We start from the raw sequence: 17,405 nt of genomic DNA on the forward strand, positions 1-17,405 counted from the left end.
AACCCCCCAGGGTTCTATAGCCTCTGCAGGGGCGGATGTTTCCTGCCCTTTGTTTCCACCCTCCTCTGGCACTAAGACACTTGGGACTAGGAGGGGAGGCCCAATGGAACATCTTGGCATGGATGTCAGAGGTGGCTTGGCAGGCAGACTGCCAGTCTGGCAGCTTTTCCAGAGGATGAGGATCCCGAACTTGCTCCAAGTGGCTTCTGAGAAGGAGACACTGAAAAGCCAATCACCTCCCAGACCCTCTCCTTCCATAGGATAGCCATCAGCTGTATCAATTGTATTAGGAGCCCAGAGCTCAAAGCCCATCCTCAGGCTGACCCACCACAGAGCTCCAAGAACTAAGACAGTGCCTAGACAGTTCCCTGGAGACAGCCCAGCTGGGCTCTTCTGGCCTGAGGGTGGAAGAGAGCTAGCTGGGTCCTGAGATGCTGACCCTGCACCAGCACCAGTGACCAGACAGTGGTGAGGGCCCAAGTGGCAGGAATCCACAGGCATGAGCCAAGGGCTTGCTCTGGAGGGTTTCCATCAGCCTGGCCTTAGGGTGACACTAGCCAGAAGAATGCTACCTCGAACCAACAGAATGATCATGAAAAGCTACAAGACAATCAGACCAAAGGCATCTAACCACTTCAAAATCCTCCCAGCCTCCCTGCCAGACCACCCAGCAGCACTGCCGTTATCTGCCAGGGCTGAGTGTTTACCAATAACGGGAACCAGCTTTGCTGTTTTACTGCAAGCTTTATAAGGATAAAAACAAGGGCTGGGCTCATGCAGCCTCTGGTTGCTGGGACACAGGAGTCCATTTGCTCAAGCAGTTTAAGCCATGGATCAGCCATAATAATTTGAACTGCTTTGATTATTAAACAAATTTCCTTGCCCCCCGCATACCCTACTTCCCTGCAAATCCTGTCATACACACATAGCAGGGCTCTCTGCCTGCCCAGCCACCGGGCTGTGGGGCATGTGTGTAGAGGGGGCTGCAGCACACGTGCAGGGTTGTTCTGGCCTGACTCACCAATGAGGGGCACCACCAGGATGTACTTCCTGCTCTCCAGCAGCCGTGCCAGACTGGCCAGGTGGTCAATGAAGCCGTTGGTGTCTGGTACAAGGAACAAGGGTCTGATCTCGAGCTCCATCTGCCTCATCTGACTCTGGTCCTCCAGGACAGCCTACAGGGACACAGAATGGTGAGTGAGCCAGAGTGAGTAGGCAAGCGGGTGGATGAGCCAGGACCCTGACTTCACAGTGTGTCAGCATCCTGCCCCCTGAAACTCTTCCCCCTCCAGAGGGATAGCCAGCCCCTGTCAGGCCTGAGGGTCAGGCCCAAGGGCTGGACAAAGCACTGCAATAAAAATCAACTTGGACTAAGCAGCCTGAGGAATGAGGTGTGCCTAAAACCCTGCCTGGGACAGAGTGGACCCTGATGGGATTAATAATAACAGGTTTCTGAAAGTAAGACCCTGGGCTAAAAGTCAACCAGGGAGAGTCAGTCAGTTTCCTTGGACATGAAAATGGTTTCACTGATGTTATCTAGACAGCGTAGAAAGGGGTACTGCTCAGTGCAAATACGTTATACATGTATCATTTGTTATTTCAGTTTACTGTGTAGTTAGGGAAAAAAAAAGGTCACACTCAACGGCTACACAAAAACAGTGCCGCCACCAACAACGAAATCATTAATACCCGCAGCAGGAGTGTGATGGATTTGGACCCAACTCACATGCTTGCAAAGAGCAACTGAGAACTGCACCCCCCACCCCAACTCACCAGCAGAGCGTTTCTTCAACGTGAGTCTTTGTGTTCTACTTGTGCTCCTTTGCTGCACTTTTGTAGGATCTATTCTATTATTACTTGATACCTTTCATTAAATTGACTTTAAGTCAACTCACTTTTTCTGGCTTAGCCACTTCTTAAGCAATGATAACCACAGTATCAAGTTTACTAGTGCAAGTTATACTTCCATAGTAAGAAGCTGAAGGTCTCCTCTGTATCACTAAAAAAACCACCTCATGCAGCACCAGTGAGTGGCCTGTGCACCACACCTCGAAAAACACATGGCTGAGGCCTTGTCTGATGGAGGCTCACATCCTTCAGGGAAGCTCCACACACATCTGTGAAAGCCTGACTTTCTCAAGTCTGACAGAGCCCTGAGTGGCAGAAGGGCCTTTGAGATAGGCTCTGGGTATGTCTGTCACTCGAGAACATGGTTGCTGTTGTGCTGCTTCCTCTTGTGGGTCCATGGCCAAGAAGCAAAATGATTTGCTGGCATCTGCCTGGCGTGCTCCCTGTGTACATAGCAGGATGGCACCAGTACAAGCCTTGCAGGGACTGGTCCTGTCACCCCACCTCATGATCTCGCCACACACCAACGTGCAAGGGTAGAGACACAGGCTCAAGGCAGGGGAGGAGATGTGCGTGCCAACTGAGATGGGTCCCACAGTGCTGGGCCTGGCCACTAACAGTCAGTGAGGGAGGCGCTCAGGTTTCACTGGCAATGACAGTAAAATTGAAAGGGCATGCCTCTGAATGCTGGGGGTGGCTTCTCTGTGACCTACTGGGGACCTCTTCCTATGACTAAGTCGTTGCTGCCACTGCCACCACAGCTGGTGGAAGGCACAGGCCACAGGCCACTGGCAGGCATGAGAATTGCAGCTGAGAGCCCCAGTCTGCTGGTCTTCCTACTGCTCTCACCTCATCAGGGGAAAGTACCCCTACTGCTGGCCATCTTCCCAGGGGACTTGGGTCACAGTCCCTCCCCATGGGGCTGCCAACTATAGGATGACACACATTCCACTAAACTCGGCTTGGGGCATTTTCTAAAAAAATTATCTTTTCTTAAGGTATAACAGACATATAACATTGTTTAGCAGCTCGGGACTCTACTCTTCCTCCTCATAAGGAAGCAGCAGCATTCCCATTGCTCATTTCCCCAGGTCTTGCTGTGCTCTATCCAGCTTTTCCACTGCCAGGAACATATTTTTTGGTATCACAGGCACCCAGATCTTTGCCTTTCTGGGTAAGAAGGAACAGAATGGTGACACAGGCTCCGAGAGGGCAGGGGCTCACGGTCCTAAGTTAAGCACTAGGTCTCTGCCACCGCCCCACTGCGACTCTTCACATCTTAGTTTTACTGCCTCCAGAAATGATAGTCCAGCTCTGGTGTGACTCTAAAAAGGAACTGGCTGCCATTCTTTACTCTGTATGAACAGTAATAAGCTCCTTGGACCCTGTACCGGTAATTCCACCTTTAGAGAGCTGGCCTTTAAGCCAGGTGGCCGAGGGAGGGTGGGAGGGTGGGGGCTGGACAGCCTATTTGTGTGTGTGGTTTTTTTTTTTTTTTAAGATTTAATTTATTTATTCACAAGAGACACACACAGAGAGAAGCAGAGACACAGGCAGAGGGAGAAGCAGGCTCCATGCAGGGAACCCGATGTGGGACTCGATCCCTGTATCCCAGGATCTCGCCCTGAGCCAAAGGCAGATGCCCAACCGCTGAGCCACCCAGGCGTCTCTTCACTTGTGTGTTCTGAGGGCAGGGCAGAAGCAGCGCCTAGGAGCAGGGTACAGGGAATCTCTAACCGTCTGAATTCTCTGAGCTCTGGCTCAGGGCCAGAAAGGTGAACAAAGGCCACAGCCTCTTAGGGAGGTGGCAGCCCTGCTGGTTCCCCAGGGGTGGGGTGGGGTCAGGCTATATGAGGGTGGTTGGAGCTGTGCTGCCATCATCCGGTCCCAGGGACGCCCGCAGACAACTTCCCTTAACCTGGCTCTGCCTAGTGAGTCACCACACAACTGCTTCCTGTTCCCCACATACCCTGACGGAGTCTCAGGAGGTTAAATGAAGCTGTTCCCCCTTCTCCTGGGGTACCCATGGGCCTTGAAGGGGTGTCATACCTGGGTCATGACACTGGCCCAGGCCCCTTCAAAAGAATGGCAGACTGAGGAGGGACTGGGAGTCTGCAGGCTTCTTCTGTGGTGTCTGTGATTCCGGCCCTCTCTTACTGGTGGTGGTAGTGGTGGTGTGTGTGTGTGTGTGTGTGTGTGTGTGTGTGCATGCGCGCGCCTATGCGCGCACACGTGCACACTTAGCATTTGCCCTCCCAACTTTTCCAGATTTTACCCGTCAGATTCCTGGCAGCTGTGCACGGCGCCTGTGCTGGCCGTCACGTCCCATTCTGATCTCTGGGTCGCACGGTGAGAGAAGGACACAGGATGCGCAGGGAGTGAAAAAGTGATGTCGGTGGGGAGAGTGCCAAGTCCCCACTCATAGCCATGGGACGCTTGGGGAGACGGGGGAAGCAAGCTGCTGCGGAGTTCAGAGGCCGGTAGTGAGATTTATTTTTGTTTGTATGAGTAAAAAGCTGCAGAAGCCTCTGGTGGGGGTGAGGGGGGCTCAATCGGAATGCTGTGATTCAGACAGGCTGGCCCTGGACTGGAGTCAAGTGTGCTGACCCGGAAGGAGAGTTCCACAGGAACCCTCCTTCTGCAGCTAAGACTGGGCCACAGTGGTCCTTGGAGAATGAACTGAGAACTCAAGGAAAGCATGGATGCTTTGAATCAGATCACTGAGAATAAGGACCAAGTTGTCATCAAGCGTGGAAGAAAAAAGAACTCAATTCTGTTTCTGGAAGTGACCAACTTTTCTCTGAAGTATGAGAGCATCCTTGAGTAGGCTGGTGGGAAACTGGAAAAGAGATAATCCACAATAACATCTAATGAGGAAGCTAACAGGCTTGGGAGAAGGGCTCTTTCACAGGTTAAGTTCCTTCTAGATAGTGGGGATGATTTGGGGATGCTGACCCACTAAAAATTGAGACACTGAGAATTACAAATAAAAGGTAACACAATTAGCTCACATGGGAGCTGTGGAACTTGGGAGAACCCATGTCATGAAGCAGAGCCACATCAAGAGAAGGCCTTTTCAGGTCTTCCTTCTGCTTAGGGCTCCACAGGGAGTGGGGCTGCTTCCTTCTCTCCTGGGTGACAGGAATCAGTTATCCTGGGCCTCTCTGGCCAGAGCCATGTCTTCACCAGAAGTGAGAAGTTCTGTACCACAGCAAACTTCTGTGCTCACTCCATATATGAAAGTATCTAGGAAAATGCCTGATCCACACATATCAGTTACTTCACAAGTGTCACTTTCCTTTCCTCCTGCCCAGCTCCACGTGTCACCTTCTAAATATCCAGGAGGGAAAACTTCTGGGGAAACCACTCAGGGGCAGAATGGGAGATGGGGAGGGGGGACAGAGAGGACTAGTGATTTTTATGATAAGACTCATGATACTTATTGTTTCTTTTTTTTCTTTAATGACATAGAAGGGTTTTTTTTTTTTTTAATGAAACATGGAAAAATGGAAATGAAATAAAAAATAGGAAGAGTTGGTGAGATAACCACCAAAAAGTGCAGATAGGCAGTTCCTTCTTGAGCCACAGAAACCAGAGGGAGCAGATGCTGCGTTTGTGAGAGAAAGCAGGCAGGACCATCCGCCACCCTTTGGAATGTCACGTCACTGATTTAGTAGGGTGGGAGCTCATGGTAAAGTTCCTGCTTAGGATCCCTCCTCTGGTTGTTCAAAGTCAGTACCACAGAACTTACTGAACACTTGTTCTCTTTTTAAAAGTTAAGAGTAGGATGATTTGCTTGTTAGTTCTTATCATTGTGAGGAATGATTGTATTCTCAAATTAGACTGTGAGGAGCTCAAGGAGAATGGCTTCTCTAACAATATCTAGCATAGGTTTTGATATATTATAAGAGCTCAGTAAGCTCAATCACAGAATGTCACAGTTGGAAGGCATTTTAAAGGTACTCTGATTGAATTTTACCCACTAGCTCTCATTGTGAGAATGCCAAAGACCTGTGCCCTTTCCTGATGGAGAGGGAGTGGCAGGGCTGGCATGACCCCTGAGCTTGCTCTAAGCAGCACTGGTCAATGGGTGTGTTCCAGCCAAAAGCCTGACCATTCTGTAGGCAGACAGGACGTTGTGGATGCTGGAGTCTGCAGAGAAGCTAGATTGGGCTCTCGAATGGCTGGAGCAGGGTGGGCGGCTGCCCAGCTCTGCAGGCTGATGTGCTTTCCTGCCCCAGCGTGAACGTGCCCCTGGCCTGGTAGTACACTGGCTCCCACCCTGCCTCCGACAGCTAGGAGCCACGGTTGAGTGTCGGCCTTCCGCTAGCTTCCATACAGGTGTGGGGGGCTCTGTGTGTGCCCCATTGTTCCACAGCACCACCCTCCCCCAGCTGGGTGGCAGTGTGAATGGGCTGCAGCTATATTTAGAGTGAAACTCCTGGGGCCACCACAAAGGAGTGACTGCATCTTCAGGAGGGTGGGTGGGCGGGAAGGGGACAGGGGAGCCAAGCTATTTTCAGAACACATGTCATTGCTGGCTACAGAGCAAGACTGTGGCCATAATGCTGAGGGAAACAATAGCTGTGGCCAGAGGAAGAGTCTGTTATGTTTCAGGTGGGATGTTTGCAACTGCTCAGGAAACCCGACCCCGCCCGACAGCAGCACAAATCACAGCAAAGCCTCGTGGAGGCAGAGAGGAGGCGGGGGATTCACAAGGCCAGGATGAGGTGCCAAGAAGCCACGCCTCATGCCTAGAGGCGGGTTTTCAGTGACTGCTTTGCCCTAGGGGCCTAATGGGGACTGAAACACCTCTGACCAATTTCCCAGACAAAGCATGTACCCTGCGCTCTGGTCTCTGGGCAGCCCCCAAGAATGGCAACGGGAAGGAAAAGGACTCAGTCAGAAAGCATCGAGGTGGGCAGAACCAACCTAATATGAAGAGGTGTCTCTGGCAACAGGCAAAGCCTGGGCTGAGCCAGAGACTCAGCGGTCTCAAAGCCCCAGGTGGGTGGACCTGGCCCCCCAATATTCAAGGACTTGCCTAGGTGCCATGGCTCCAGCTGCACAGGCCCTGAGAGCTGCCCACACCCCTATTCTGACCTCCACTTGGCCCCACTCACCAGCCTCTGTGCAACGCCGGAAGCAGGGAGGGACAGGCTGTGGAGGGAGGCCAGGTCTCGCCTACCCCAGCCCACAGATGAGCTCGGGCCCAGGGGTCTAGGTGGGAGAAGGGAAGTGGGGGTGTGGCTGGAGCCCCAGATCCCAGTTGGACTTTATAGTCATCATGGGGGCCAGGAGGATTTTTTTCAACTCTATCTTCATATCCCCTTCCCCAAACATGTGTGGTTCCTGTTTTGCTGCATCTGTAAAAGGCGCCGGGAGCTGGGGACTTGCCTTACACCTCTCGGTTAACACCCCTGGAGACTGATGGAGTTCAGAGCAGTGTAATTTACAGCCCATCTCTCCGATCTTAATTCACCCGATGCTCCTCTCTTCCTTATTGTATTAGTGTGACCCAGGTACCTGCCAACAATAATGGCCTCTCCAGCTCGGAGCCTCTCCCTGACTCCCAGGACAATTTATACCTTTTCCTTGGGATTTTCCCCCCTTAAATTAAACAAAAAGAGGAAAAATAAGAAAAGGTTAACATGGGTTTGGAGTGCTGCAGCCCCGTGGTTCTGGGCAGAGAGCCAATGGCCTGAGGGCACACACATGTGTGTGCTCTCCCAGAAGGGCCTTCACCGGCCCTGTTTTACAGCCACCTCGGCACAGACTCCAGGGTTCACGCATATGGCCAGACAGATGTGTCTGGCTTACGTTCAAGGCTGGAAAATGAAGAATTATGGAAGTGAAGGGCCCCGGGCATTAAAAGGGAGGGGGGGTGGGAGGAAGGGGGGAATTTTTCCTCTGCTGAGAAATCCTCCTGTGGCTGTGAGGCTGGAGGAAGAAGGCTGACAGGAGGCAGGGCTGCCAGCAGTGGTACATGTGGGGCCGGTTCTTAAAGGGCCCACAGCAAACTCAAGCCCCAGCAGGCCTTTGGTGCACAGGCCTGAGCAGCCTGTTTTGAAGGAGGTGACAGGGACAACATGTGTCTCAAGCAGGGGCAGCCACAGGCACCAGACATCAAGTCTCATATAAGACCTCCTGTTTGCAAGGTACTGCATGTTGCCCGATAGGCTAAGGTGAGAATGGTGCTCTCGACAGGTCATGCCCCCATGGCATGTGCTCCCACAGCATCCTGTATTTCTCTTTGGCAACAATGTACACTCGCCTCAAATCACTGGCTTCTCCATTCACTGTACACTCTGTACATTCTGGGGTGGAACTTCTTTGGTTCACTCCTGTGTCCCCTGACCAGCAGCCTCACAGATGCTCATCATCACTTATTAAACTGAGCTGAAGACACAGTACTTGCTTCTAAGGAGTTCAGAGTACTGGGGGAGAGGGGGTTGGCGGGGGGCGGGGAACAAGTCCAGAAATAACTGTAATATGAGACATGATATAAATATCACAAATGAAGTATAAATCAGTGCCACAGGAACACTGAGCAAAGAGAGATGAATTCCTCCTGAGGGGTATCAGGGAAGGCTTCACTGGGGAGATGAAGTTTCATCTGAGGATTGAAAGAAAAATAGAGTTTCAACAGGTAACAGGAAATGTGGAGCAGAAAAAGGGTATCCTTCTGAGGGAACAGCATGAACAGAGACTGGAGCGTGGGTAAGGGTAGAGTATGTCAGGGGACAGTGAGAGGAGAGGACGGTCAGTGTTGTCCAGGGAGAAGGGCCTTAGTGTCCAGACAGATACTTTACACATAACTTTTTGAGGTAGGTGTTGTTATTACTTTCATATTACAAATGAGGAAACAGTTTCAGAGGAGTGAAATTATTTTCCCGATGTTATACAGCTAGTAAAAACTCATGGGGGATAGGAGAAGAGGCTGGAGAAAGACTGGGAACAGATGAGAAAACCTTTAATGCCATAATCAGGATTCAGACTTTATTAGCAAAGCAAAGGCCCTGATGATTTCTGAGCAGGGGAGTGGCTTTTCTGGGAAGAGAATGATAAAAGCACACAAGGTGCACTGAAAGTGCTGAGGTGGACAGGGGCTCAGTACCACACGACTCTAGGAGCTGCCATTCAGACTACCAAGTGAACAGCACCCCCTGGAGTTGTGCAATGCATGAGCCTTGACTGCTATGATCCAAGTCAGCACGTGGACCAAAATAGCAGTTGTGGCAATGGGAAGACAAGAGAGAAGGGAGTAAGTGAACACATAGGGTTTGATAAGAAATGAGACATAAGGGGTTAAAAGCCAGTGAGGAATTTTAAGAGGATTCTCTAGTTGCTACTGTCTATTAAGTCACCGAACAAATATTTGCTGAGTGCCAACTCTGCAGCTGAGACTAAGAAGTAATAAAAAAGGAAGGAGGGGACCAAGAGGAGAATGGTGGTGAGGAAGCCTAAAAGGGTGGTGTGGCCAACAGAGAGGAGAAGACGAGGGCTCACTTATGCTAAGCTATGGATGAGAGGGCCCATCACTGCAGAGATGCCAATTGTGATGGGGACTGAGACCTGATAAAGACAGGGACTTGCTGACTTCCGAAACAACAATTTCTATAACTGCTGGGTTGAGGGTCAAGACGTGGAGGTGGTGAGTACAGGTAGAACTTTTGGGAAGATTGATGGTGAGGAAGAAAAGAACCACAGGATGGGAAGAAAGACAGCTTGAGGATGAAGTTGCTTTGTAGGTCACAACAGAGAGTTCCATACAGACCCCATAAGGGCAGTCATACCATAACAATGACCTGGCAGAGGTATCACACACTTGACACCAATTGGCAAGAGGGCATAAATGTCTCAAAAACAATGGATCCCTGCTGGTATCCATTCCTCTTCCCAGGGCAGAGTTCTGATTGGTGTTCTGACAAGTATGAGACCACAGTGACCATTTATGGAGTACACACTGTGTGCTACTCATTGTGTTAAGTGCTGCACAATGCACTGGCTCCTGTAGGCTGCACAGTAATTCTAGGAGGTAGGCACTATTACCACTTTCACTTTACAGATGGAGAAAAAGGCTCTGAGAAGTTAAACAATGTGCCCAAAGTCACAAACCCAGTAAATGGTGGAGTCCAGAATGTGATCAGGTCTGCCTGACCACAATGTGCTAAGCTCTGAGCCAAAAGCAAGGGGTGGCTAAAGAGAGGATTAAAAATAAGACATTCCTAAAGAGTCCTGATGCTTCGCCATGCTTATAGTCTTTAAAGGGAGGAGCATGACTGGCTCTTCCCTGTCTGCCTTGAGGCCTAGATAAGAGGAAGTGAGTTTATAGTACAAAGGACAGATCTGGGAGAGCCATAAAGAAAAACCTGCTGCAAGTGGAGGCAGGGGACCAGAGAGCTGATGGGTGGAAGAATCTTGTATGGAGAAGTAGTTTCTCTCTGGGAGGGTCCAGAGTGTCCTGCTCAGAGGGGCTTGGCCATTACATTTGGAGCCCAGATAATCAGACTGTGGCTATGACTTTCTCTTCCCTGGTAAGAGGTGTCCTCTACAGAGTACCTATGACCTCTCTAGGAGTATCGATAAGGTTTAGGGGGAACTCTGAATCTCCTGAGATTGTGTGGATGAGTGTGTTATATGTGGGTATATATTCACAGATCATGACTGGGGAAGAAGCTTTCATCAGATTCTTTGAGAAGAACCTGCTTTTGCCTTCAGAGTCCACAAGGAGGGAGACTCCAGGCACCATATGTGCTATCAGAATTTGGTAATGGAGGAAGAAAATGGGTGGAATCAGTAAGGACACTGCCAGACAGTCTCTTTCTGAGAGGGTCCTGTTCATGCCTACTCTCAACTCACACCCTCCTCATACCCTGTACAGTCACCACCCTGATGGGAACCACCCTCTCCAGACAAGCCCCACCTGGATCTTTTCTTGGCGACGCTGTTGCTCAGCTATCTTCCTTGCCAGAGCCAGCTTCTTGGCCCGAAGTTCCCTGATGTCATCCTCACCCCCGCTGCCTTCGGCCTCTGAATCTTCCTCAAAGTCTTCAATCACCACGTCCTCCTCCTTTGGATGATGGAGTAGGTCAGGGGAGAGAGAAGATGTGAGCCCATGGCCCTTACCATACCCACCCTTCTGTCCGTCCAGCACTCCCAATTCCATGCTTACTTGGATCTTTCTTGCAAAGGGCCTTAAGGTGTGTGCTTCCCTTAACTGAAGCAGAGAGGGAATAGAGAGAAGCTGCCACCTCCCCCCCCCCGCCTCCCAACTGCTCCCTTTTGCACTCCAGGCTCTTTCCTTCTGGAGGCTCACAGGTCCTATGAGAAGTCACTCACACACAAATATACTTCCATGCTTAAACACACAGCTTTCCATTCTCCTCTGCACTCACTAAGTAAAGCTTTGAACCTATTTCCATTTTAAAATCATCAAAGGGGAAAACAACAAAGAAGGTTAAACCACTCAATTTAAGTCTAATTTCTGCTAATGATCTGATAGGCATCCATTCTGGCCATGAGCTGGGAGTTAGGCATGGAAGCTCCCCTGCTCCCCCAGATGGCTTTAGGGAGCAGATGCTGTAGTTCAGCAGACCTTGTCCTGATTTCTTGATTTCTTTTTTTCCTGATTTTTTTTTTTTTTTTTTAAACCACAGCCTGACTGTGAGGGCTGCTGAGCCCCATTACAGGAATTCACATGACATGACCTTGCTCAGCTGCCCTCCTGGGTCTGGGCAGGCTAGGAGATGGCTTGCTAGCTTCAGGAGCCTCCTGCCAGGCTGGTGGAGCCTTCCCCAGGGATGGCCCTCCCTGCTTGCAGCCTCAGCTTTAAGAAGCCCCCACTCTCCGGGTGGTCCCAGGCTCTGTTCTTCACTCTCTCACTTCTGACCTTGGTCAGCAGAGAACATGCAGCTGCCCAAGAGCATGTCCTCTGAGGGATAGGATTAGCATGGGTAATGGAGTCATTAGTAGAAGATTCCTGTGTTTCTACCTGGATGATGATAATGACAGTGATTATGACAATAACAAGTACATTTACTGAATGCTTACTATTGGCCACCTAACTGGGCTGTTTTTTCATGTATCAACTCATTTAATACTCATGATGGTCTTTTTAAAAAAATATTTTATTTATTCACAAGACACACACACAGACACAAGCAGAGGGAGAAGCAGGTTCCATACAGGGATCTGCTGGGATCATGCCCTAAGCTGAAGGCAGACGCTCAACTGCTGAGCCGCCCAGGTGTCCCTCATGATGGTCTTTGAAATAGATGCTACTATTATCCCTTATTTATTTATTTATTTATTTATTTATTTATTTATTTATTTATTTATTTATTATCTATCCATCCATCTATCTATCTATCCCTACTTTAATAAATGAACACACTGAGGTTTAGAAAGGTAAACAATCTGCTCAAGGTTAACAGCTAGTAAGTGGCAGAGGAGGGATTCAAATCCCCATGAGTCTGACTCCAAAGTGTGTAATCTTACCAAGAGTAGGCAAGAGCACAGGGCTGGGCTCTTGAATCTAGACAGTAAGGCCAAACCAGCCCTGAGTGCCTCAGCTTTGCCAGGCTTCCAGCAGGCCCACCTGGGATGTGTTCCATACAGTCTGCTCTCTCCTCTAACTGTCCATCTCAAGATGATATTCTGATGGATTTTCTTGGCTGAAAGTCATTGGTAAAGTGTGTGGGTGGGTAGGTGATGCTTTGTCTTGGGAGCAGAATCTAGAGGGGTAGGAAGACAGGTGTTTTGGTAGTATCCCTAAGGAATAGGACTCTCTTTGGCTCATGAAGAATGACATCTGAAGAAACAAAGAATCTTCCTCCCCCAACTAGCTTCAGTGACTCAGTCTTTTGGTTTAGGGGGTCTCAGGATGAGGCTAGAACTGCCACCATCCAAGAAGTCTCAGGGGTCTGGGATGCTATCTACAGTGACCATACATCTTACAACCCACAGGCTATAGTGTCACAGGATTCATTTCCAGGAGGCCCAGCATATGAGAAGGCAGAAGACTCTTTGCACACTTACTTCCTTGCTCGTGGGGTTAACCTGGACCAGAGTGAGTGGGACAGGATGGTGGGCCAGCCTATGGGGCAACACTGCCTCTGCCTGCTCTCATCAGGGATACACAGGGTTATCGTGGGGATTGGAGTGAGCTTGACTGAGGTCAAAAGGGGGTCAGTGAGGCTTGTCTGAGGTTCACTCAACTCTCACAGCAAACGAGGAAGTGTGGGGTTATGAAATTACACAGACTAGGGTAAGCAGGGTTTCCCAGGGGCCACTAACATAAAGGAACCCAGGAGGCTCGTGGGAAAAGGAAGAAGTGGGCAGCATGGCGTGGGTCACAACCTCTGTCTGGTCAATAAGCCTTAGGAGAAAGAGTGTGGCACAGCCAAACTTTGGGCCCAAAGATCTAGTCTGCTCCTTGTCAGAGTGGTGGAGACCCTCCTTGGCTTCTACACTGTGCCCTTCTCTGGGGGCCTCACCAGCCTAACTGGATTTGGTACTACAGGCTTCACTGGCCAGAGGACATCTCTCCTAGCAATCCTGGAGAGCTGGCCTTGCTTACTTTCCACTGTCTGCCTCAGCCTTGCAGTGTGGGTGAGAGAGCTGGCTGAGGTGCTGCCCACCCATGCTTCCCTGCACCGTGCCCAGAGCTGGGGTGACACAGCTGTCCTGCTCGAAGCCTGGACACCCCGATGGCTTTAGCAAGCCTGCTGTCCCCTCCCATAATGACAGCTCATTCTTTCCCATTATTCCCTGCCCAGGTTTCATCCGAGTCTGGAATCATGGGCTCAGCTTTATCCCTGGAACCACCTCTGTCCTGGAAGCTGAGCCCTGTGTCATCAGGGGTGGGGTGGGGTTCTCCAGTTATTCTAATGAAGCCAGTCCAAGACTCTGCTGCTCGGAAGACTCTGAACCAAAGGTGGCCACTCTATCACTGCTTCAGATCACAAACGCCAGCTCCCAGCTGACATCTGGCTTCCCCAGCCTGTTGCTGATTTCATCCCTGCACCCCACCCTGCTCCACCAGGCGCTCGAGACCGCTGTGGGCCAAATGACTGTGTTGGCCTACGGCTGACCTGGCCTCTGGCTGGAATCACTTCCGTCCCTTCTTGAAGCCCCACGTTCCTTCCCACCTAAGACTCCTCTGTCTTTAACACTGTGGGGTAAAAAAGGAGAGTCAACTTCCAGGCAAAAGTGGTCTGTGTGTGTGCATGCAATCCCAGACAGGCTTACCCAGACATACAGCAGTGCAGCTGGCAATACTATCAAATGTACACATGTGCCAACACTGTCACACACTCACACTTACTCAAGAACCCAGAGCCAGCAGGGAAGCTGGCAGCAGAGTTCAACTTCAACTGACACACAAACCTAGCACATACAGGCCCATGACAACAATCACCCTCAAAATATACATATCTGCACACATACACGCATAGGAGGGCAACTGTAGGTGGGGTTTAGCCAGGATGGGTACACAGGTTCGTGCGCATGCGTGTGCACACACACATATACACATGGTCTGGAGTGAAGCAAGGGCTACAGGAACAACCAAGGGCAAACAAACAAGAGGAGAATTCCTTAATCACATCAGGATGTGCAGGAGGGAGGGAGGGAGCAAGGGAGGGAGGGAGAGTAGGCCAGGGGAGGGGGTGATTTTCCACACGGGGCCAGCAATGTCAGCTCTTCCTGTACGTGTGCTGGAGGCTGGAGTTCAGGCCTGTGCTGCACTGAGCTCCACACATCTATAAACTTGATCCTCAGCCTGAACCCTAACACCACCCGCTCCCCCCCCTTTCCTAAGCCTCCCGAGCTGCACATTATTAAACTCTTTCTTTCCCTCCCTTCTCCTCCAATGCAACATTAAAAAGAAGCATCTGGAACTCGTAGCAGAGTGAGATGGAGACACTGGGGTGGGACTGGCAGGAAGGGGCACCAGCAGAGTGCACTCTTGAGAAGTTGTCTGGTCACGTCCACATCCATATTGCTCTGAGTGGTTATAAATAACCGGGTAGGAGCAGAAGAAATGGGCAGAGCAGGATTGGGGGTGGGGAGGGGAGCCCTCCCTCTGCCACAGCGGGCTCTCCCCGCACAGTACCTCATCTTCCAGTTGTTTTCCCTCTTGGCTTCCCATTTCCTTTCCCATGGTGTCTGGGACGGGTGCCACTGACACATATTTTCCACCCTTGAATGCCAGGAGAGGCTCTTCTTGTCCACAAAGGGCTTCCAGAAAATACTTCAGCACTGTGACCCTTTTGCAGTCGGCTGCAATAACCTACAGGGCAAGAGGGAGAGAAGAGAAACAGCATTTCTGAAAGGGTAGATGAAGATGACAGGAGTTGTTTGCTGGCAGAGGGGCACATGAGAAGTGTGTCAAAGTTACTGGATAAGGCTGCAGGGTGAACAAGTGGGACTTCAAGTGTGTATGAAATCGTGAAGGAGGGCTGGGGGTGGAGATGAAAGGGCCAAGATCCTCTAGAGGAATAAAGTCACTGTCTCTCTTTAGGTCATCCCCGGAGGAGCAGACAGCCCCATGACCAATGACAGGTACCCTCTGGGGCTTTTGCCTTTCTTCTGAATTCCTGATATAAAAAAGGAATAAATTAAATTTGTCTAAGTTTCATATTTAATTGACAGAAGGATGGAGTGCAGAACACAGCTTCCTGGTACCTTCACTGCCTCCCATTCTCCTCCCAGCTCCCCTCTCTCTAGGTTCCCAAGAGGAACACTTCTAGCCTGAGTGCAGAATGAAGGATGAGGGCTTTCTTGGCTGTTTCATTTCAGCTAGATCACTTTGGGCTTCCCCTGACAGGTTCCTGCCCCACCTAAGAGCTTCTCATACTCAAGAGATTGGGGTCAGGCAGGAAATTGTTGTCAGGAGAAGGGAGACAGGCAAAACAGGTAAGGGGTGTTTCACCAAAGCTCTGCTCCTTCAGGAGTTCACTCCATCCTGCTCCCATGTGGCCACATCAGCACATAAACCAGTGCTGTCAGAGAAGCTGGGGCTGATTTAGCTGAAATGAAATTCAATATCTTGAACAATCGTCAAATCTGTAAGTGTCTCAGATGAAGTTTCCATAGTCACTCTGTCTGGGGTCCTTTGCCTGCTAGACCACACAGGTGTGTCCTCACTTGCAAAACCATCTGCATTGCTGGCACCCTCTCATGATCTGCTCTTCATCTCTGGCCTCTGGGGTCCTTTTCTCCAAGGGAGAGGAGGAGCCCTGCTTGATCTGGAGCTTGGAAACTGGTGAAGACCATCACCCCTTCATCAGCACTGACTCTAGCCCCTGCTGAGTGTCCCGTGTTCCAGAACGTGAAAGAGACTTCTATGTCTATATCACATAGTAAAGTCCTAACTTGGAGACCAGCTTTGATTGTTTGCTCATTGTTTCACAGGTGCATTATGTCCCTCACCTGGACAATAACCCCACTGGTAGCAAAGGACACATTTTGTATTCTTCATGCTTTCCTATTGAGGGGTGCTAAGGACAAGCGGGGCACCCAGGAGGCTCACAGTAAGGACAGATAGGCACAGAGAAGCTTGGCTGGGTACCACAGGAGAATGAGGCAGGCATGATCCAAGTCTTCTAGGACACTGTGGAAGTGAGGAGTACTGTGCCATCTGGCTGGCCAGGGCAAATACAGCACATACTAGTGAACTGTGATTCTATCCTCTGTTGCCTCTCTGTGCCAAACCTCCTCTTCTCCCTGCCTGAGAGTGGCCGTTGCTCACCCTCACCAATGACCCTGGGAACATTATAGGCTTGAATTTCAGGCTAAGTACCTCGACCACCTCCACCTGAGAAGCTGACCTAACAGGTGCTCAGCTACCCAGAGAAGGCTTAGGAGAGGACAGCCATCTTGAATTTGGGGTGCCCAGTGCTGGACTTGGGCCAGGGCAGGTAATCATAGGTCCCACTGCGTGTATTCAAACATGTCATGAGGAAGGCTGGAAATACAGAAGCAGGGCCTAAAACACATTAAAGAAGAGAGCTGCAATGAGTAATGGCCTGGCAGGCAGCACGCACAGTGGCCTCCCTGCATCCCCAGCCTCTCACTTGCAGAGGAAACTTCTGCATTTCCACAAGACTGCCAGTTTCCTCTCTGTGGTCTAATTTTAACCACCTTGTCGTTACAGTGTGTGTCAGCCATCTGACCCCACTATGACCTCTGACCTTATGCCCCAGCTACTGCTTGCACTATGGAGAATTATGTAATGGGTCCAGGACTTTCCTTTTCAGTGTGAGGCTGTTACCACTGAATGGAGAGGAGGTGGGGGTGGAGGGGTGAGAAGAAGACAGAGAAGAAGCTTGCCATGGTCCGTGGCATCACCTGGATGGTGAGAAGTATGCTGGCACTCCTGCTGAGTATGCAGCAGAAATTTGCCCAGAAGAGGAATGTGTGTCCATGGTTGTGTGTGCCCACTGACAGGCAGTGAGAAGAGTTCCTGCTGTTTTAGCATGGGCTGGGTGGCTTGCTCAAAGGCTCAGGAAGAGTGTGATTCCTGGCCAAGAGGGAGAAAGGGCACATGTGTG

General features: G+C 50.5%; 1 protein-coding gene across 7 annotated transcripts in view; it reads right to left on the reverse strand.

The window, feature by feature from the left end:
* The window catches only part of SMG6 (SMG6 nonsense mediated mRNA decay factor), a 243,419-nt gene that overhangs the window by 7,624 nt on the left and 218,390 nt on the right, over positions 1-17,405 (reverse strand). For 2 of the 7 annotated variants that reach the window (XM_038548499.1, XM_038548500.1), the window contains exons 14-16: positions 14,966-15,142; positions 10,775-10,921; positions 1,022-1,175 (exon numbers count right to left, since the gene is read on the reverse strand). In XM_038548499.1, the coding sequence (XP_038404427.1) occupies positions 1,022-1,175; positions 10,775-10,921; positions 14,966-15,142 (478 nt within the window). Of the gene's footprint in view, positions 1-1,021; positions 1,176-10,774; positions 10,922-12,348; positions 12,585-14,965; positions 15,143-17,405 lie in introns of those variants that run through there. The other 5 variants (XR_005364773.1, XR_005364774.1, XM_038548502.1 and 2 more) reach the window with 4 other exon arrangements.

The sequence above is a fragment of the Canis lupus genome, chromosome 9 (genome assembly GCF_011100685.1).
Source record: "Canis lupus familiaris isolate Mischka breed German Shepherd chromosome 9, alternate assembly UU_Cfam_GSD_1.0, whole genome shotgun sequence".
Lineage (NCBI taxonomy): Eukaryota > Metazoa > Chordata > Mammalia > Carnivora > Canidae > Canis > Canis lupus.